The sequence below is a fragment of the Sinocyclocheilus anshuiensis genome, unplaced genomic scaffold (assembly GCF_001515605.1).
Source record: "Sinocyclocheilus anshuiensis isolate Anshui unplaced genomic scaffold, SAMN03320099.WGS_v1.1 scaffold252, whole genome shotgun sequence".
In the NCBI taxonomy this organism is placed as follows: domain Eukaryota; kingdom Metazoa; phylum Chordata; class Actinopteri; order Cypriniformes; family Cyprinidae; genus Sinocyclocheilus; species Sinocyclocheilus anshuiensis.
In genome coordinates, this window is record NW_015554095.1 from 74,605 (window position 1) to 79,962 (window position 5,358).

General features: G+C 38.1%; 1 protein-coding gene across 1 annotated transcript in view; it reads right to left on the reverse strand.

Annotated features, from left to right (window-relative positions):
• Window positions 1-5,358, reverse strand: part of LOC107669467 (voltage-dependent T-type calcium channel subunit alpha-1G) — a 147,408-nt gene that overhangs the window by 67,687 nt on the left and 74,363 nt on the right. Inside the window, exons 16-17 of the mRNA XM_016461705.1 lie at window positions 3,290-3,769; window positions 2,997-3,097 (exon numbers count right to left, since the gene is read on the reverse strand). Of these exons, the coding sequence (XP_016317191.1) occupies window positions 2,997-3,097; window positions 3,290-3,769 (581 nt within the window). The remainder of the gene's footprint in view (window positions 1-2,996; window positions 3,098-3,289; window positions 3,770-5,358) is intronic.

The window sequence follows — 5,358 nt, forward strand, 5'->3', positions numbered from 1 at the left end:
CTTTAGCAAAGGAAAACCAGTCTCCTCTTGGCTTATATCGAAATCCTCCGACATTCTTCTTTACAAATCCTCGTTTTGTACTTCTAATTAGTGACTGTTGTTTTGTTTTGATCTCTCCCCCGCGCTTCCGTGTACGTCACTTCTGAGCGGCGCATGCACAAAGCCGACCTCATACATCATCCGCCTGGAGCTACTTCCGTGTACAACAGTGAGTGCAAGCTATATTAAAGTGATTATTACGTTTTGAATATGGATATTTTTCTTACAAAAATGCCTTGATTCGCTACAGAAGGCCTTTGTTCACCCCCCGGAGCCGTGTTAGACACTTTTTTTTATGGATGGGCGCTTTTTATTGAACTTCTTTTGGACTGATGCATGCAAATTATCGCTTAATATAACTCTGACTGGATTCGTCTGAAATAAGAAAGTCATATACACCTAGGATGACTTGAGGGTGAGTAATTTATGGGCTAATTTTCATTTTTGGGTGAACTATCCCTTTAAGCATAAGAGACTTTCAAAAACATAAAATAATCTTGCCAATCCCAAACTTTTGAACAGTAATATATACATACATATAGTATGTATATTCATGAAAAAAAATACATTTACAGACCAATCCAAACACGTAATGCTCAATCTTACATAAACCTCTTTGATTGTGCCAATGTGACATGGTAGATCTGATAGTGAACACGCACAGATGGACATACTAAATTCAAAAGCCTTTTTGCTTTGGTTTTGGTGACACCAATGTATGCCAGTCTGCATGTCATAACAGAGCAAAGTGGTGAGCGCTTGCATCATCCAGGGCTCGCACAGGAAGGAGGAGGAGGATGATCTGAGGTTGTTTGATGTTTAATTAGTAAAGCGCTGACAGAGTGTAACATGCAATGCTGAGTTCTTCTTTTCTCTCCTCTCCCTCTAATAAGTGAAGCCTCCATGAAGCTTAATGTGAGCAGACATGCATTTCAAAAATGGAAAGCACTGGAAAGAGATGAGAGGAAGGGGAAGACCAAGAAGATGCCTAAGGGAAAGGTTAAAAAGTACAGGAGATTTCTCACTCCTTAAGCATCTTCATGAAGGTGTTTTCTAAGGCTTAGGGGCAACCTAAACTGCCGTACTGAATGTGAGCCACAGTACTATGATAAATGTGACTCATCTGCTGAAATGGCCAGCATATGTTGTGATTTGGATGCTGGACAGCTTGTGGCCCCAGCAGAATTCTTAAGAAGTTTAACCAGAAAGATTTATACTGCAGGTGAGGACTTCTCATTGGCTGTGTCCAAAACCACCCCATATACCCTTAAACAGGGCACTGTTTGAGGGGACAGCCATGTTGTCCAACACTATAGTGGATGTTAGAGTGCACTCATTTAATCCCATCATGCACTGCAATAATGAGTGTACACCCAACGGCTAGAGAATACCCATAATTCACTATAAGGGTCGTGCCGAAATAATTCACACGTCTCGCCAGAAGATGGTGCCTGCAGAAGAATCGTCCATTCAGTTTTCTAAACCCCTGGTACAATGTGGGTACAGTGTAATATTATACAGGTATCAATTTCTTTTTAATTGATTATTAAATAGTTTAATTACATTTTATACACGCTAGATGCCATGAGTTCAAGATAAATATTTCCATTCCTACAGGAGCTGCCAGTTTGCTAAGTTTTAAATAACTATTTAACGGATAATTTTTAGATAATTATTAAACAGATACTTAATTATTTAAAGTACAAACTATGTAAAAGCGAGAGCTCAGAGTCCACATTCGCTCACTTGTTTTCATTCACTCGTTCAACTGGACTATATTAGTGGACTAATGTAGGGAACAGTGAATGAGGGTATATGGGGGCGATTTCGAACACAGCTATAGACTTCCATTAGGTAGCCACGTTATTTGTATACCTGTTCAACTGTTCGTTTATGCAAATATCAGATCAGCAAATCATATGGCAGCAACTCAATGCATTCAGGCATGTAAGCATGGTCAAGACGATCTGCTGAAGTTCAAACCGAGCATCAGAATGGGGAAAAAAGATATTTAAGTGACTTTGAATGTGGTATGGTCTACCTAGGCTAATTGGAAATACGTGCCTCTATATACATTTTTGCAAAACTGAAAAAAAAAAACGTACCTATATGTACATCACTGCCGTTTCCAGCTGAAATGAACACTAGAGGCAGTAAAACTCTTACAACTTTTATTCCTTTTCACAAAAAGTAGGATTTACAGGTACAGAGTTTTCATTAATAAAGCCTAATTTTCACACAGTTACTTGCATAATATTATGTTATGACAATTTTAACATCCTGCACGACATGAAAACTGATACTTTGGACGTTGTCGTCACATATACAGCTTCATTTGCATGAGTTTTCTAATCCAGTATGTTTGCTTGGTAGCTCACACAATACAAAGCATGAAAAAAATAGCATAAAATAGCATGGCTAAATCAACAAATGCGTTTTTATATCACTTTTGCATTTGTTAACACTATCGGGTAGGTTTAGGGTTGGGTTTGATGTAGGGGATATTTTCAACACGATAGAGCATTAACTTTTAGCGACACTCCCCAGATATACGAATTCTAAAGAGCCGCAAAACATACCTCAAGCAGCGTAATAAAAACGCAGCAATACGTGCCTGTACCAACATAATAAATGTTCCATGGTCACATATTGAACGTGTGTTTTAGTGCCACTTTCTGGACATTTCACTTTGAAACTGCTGCAAAACGTCCAGTAAGGTTCATAATTACGGTGTGGCAGAAATGTAGAGACACATTTTTTATGAGCCTGTTTTGGGTATGGTTGTTGGTGCATAATATTACAGAAACTGATGATCTACTAACATTAGACAACTAATCCTATGGGTGAAAAATACAATATAACACATTTATGGTGAGCCCTCCTCAATATATAAGATATATAAGATGGTCTTTTCAGAAGGAATGACTGTGAGAGCCAAGAAAGCAACAGAAACTTACCGTGATTGTGGGGGGAACAGATAAAGAGACCAGGTGACCCTCTCCCGACACCACTGGGGCTGCTTGTGCTCCAGCCAGCAGTAGAGACGAGCCTTCCGACTCTAAAAGACGGATGACCACATGAGATTATAGGACCAGTAAGTTAATTTTGTTGGCAGCAGAAGATATAGAAGTCCTGTTTCCTGTGATCTTATAACAGTGAGTTGAATAGAAAAAAAGCTGTAGATGTTTGTGATGAATCTATTGTAAGAAACTGAAAATAACTGTAATAAATCAAGTGTAGCTTTTCTCACCAGGTTTCCTTCATCATCTGCATTGTCATCCTCGCTGTGGAGTTCATCTAGAGAAAGCTGCGTGGTGGCTGCAGATGGAGAACTCTTGCCGTTGCTGAGGAAATTGGGCGGCCGGGCGCTGTGTATGCTGGCGGAACGATGCATGCATGGTACCTGCAGGGTGTCTGGAGGCAGATCAAACGAGCTACGTGTCTCCAAGGACTCCATGCGCCTGTGCCGAGGCCTCTGGCCCAGGGAGTCCGTCCGGGCGAGGGAGGCATCATCGCCCTCAGACAAGCCACCTCCGCCCCCGCTCTCTCCCACATCTCCCTCATCGGAGCTGGACTGGCCATCACCAGAAAGTAAGGAGCGGCGTTCGCCAGACTGGCATTTCTGCCTCTTGAGGCTGGGGGCTCGGCCCAGGCTATTCCAGCTGGAGCGCCTGCTGTTCCAGCTACTGGCTGAACTCCAGGGGGCATTTGGGGAACTCCGTGCACTCGACTGCAGAGAGACGGGTGGAATATGTTACTCTCAAATAAGATCTCATTGGCTAACTGTAAAACCTTGGTGCCAACGTTTTTGTCAAAATCACAGAAATATAGAACAAAAAAAATTGAAGCCAACTGCACCACATGTACTCATTATTTATATATTTAACATATTATAATTGTAAAAACATATTTTATATTCTGAATTCTACAATTTATATTACATTACATTACATTATATTATATTATATTATATTATATAGTGTTGGGGTAACGCATTACAAGTAACACGCATTACGTAATCTGATTATTTTTTTCTCATGTAACTAGCACAGTATGCATTACTTTTTAATTTACAAGAAAATATCTGATTTACTTTTTTCAAATAAGTAATGCCAGTTACTTTATTTTCCCATTTATTGACTGACAGCTCCTCCGTTGAACGAAATCGGGAGTAAGTGCAGAGGCGTTGTCTGCGCTGTGTACACATGATGTTACTGTAGGTTTAGACTAAATGTGAACATGCATTTACTCATCTCACTTGCAAAAAAACAGAAGCATTCAGCATTCCTCAAAATAAATAAAGATTGTGAAATGCAAACTCAGAATATGACGCAAACCTGCAATAATTAAATGTTAATTAGCACAAATATCCTTTATGTATTTAATCCCATTTTATTATCCAATGTCTTTGCTGTTGACCTTCAATGATCCAATTCAACCGTACTAAGCAAAAATTACTTTAGATAAACATAACATTTGTTTCATTTTTTATTGCTGAAGAGTGATGAACTTTCTTCGCCTGCATCCTATTCTTCATGCAATCCAGATTGGCAGCACAGCTGAAAGTTTGTTTGAGCGTGAACTCACATTTCCTTCAGCCTGAGGGAACGAAAGGTCTTTTACATTTGCCAAAAAAAAAGAACTTTTTTTATATTAAAAATAAACAAGCAAGCCCAGCACAGATGAGAAAAGTAACGCAAAATTAATGCATCACATTACTTTCAATAAAAAGTAACTAAGCAACTTGATTAGTTACTTATTAGGGAGTAACACAATATTCTAATGCATTACTATTAAAAGTAACTTTCCCCAAACACTGATTATTATATTATATTATATTATATTATATTATATTATATTATTAATAAGTGAAGTGTTCAGCACCATTCAGACATAAACAAATGAGTCCATTCATTGCAGCAGATAGCCATAGTCCTCCTGTATCATTAATATTATGATTATTGCGGCTGGTTGCTGGTTTTGATGGCATGCTTCACTAGCTACAGGGAGGATACAATGCATGCTTTGCATTAAAAAAAGAAAGAAAAAAAATATGTTTGTTACAAGTAGATAAAGATTATTAATATAATTAATTACATGATGTGTCTATTAATTAATCTAATTAATCGCAAAATAAATTTGACTGTGAAAATACCCTCAAAAGATTATTTACAGCTTATTTTTGTGTTAAATGAGAAAGTATCAAATAGACATTACAAATTGTAGCTTTAGAAATTTTACTTCATTCAACATAAAATGTATTACACATAAACATTTAGGCTACAACGGCCTAACATAAACTATGGAACATAAAAGAAG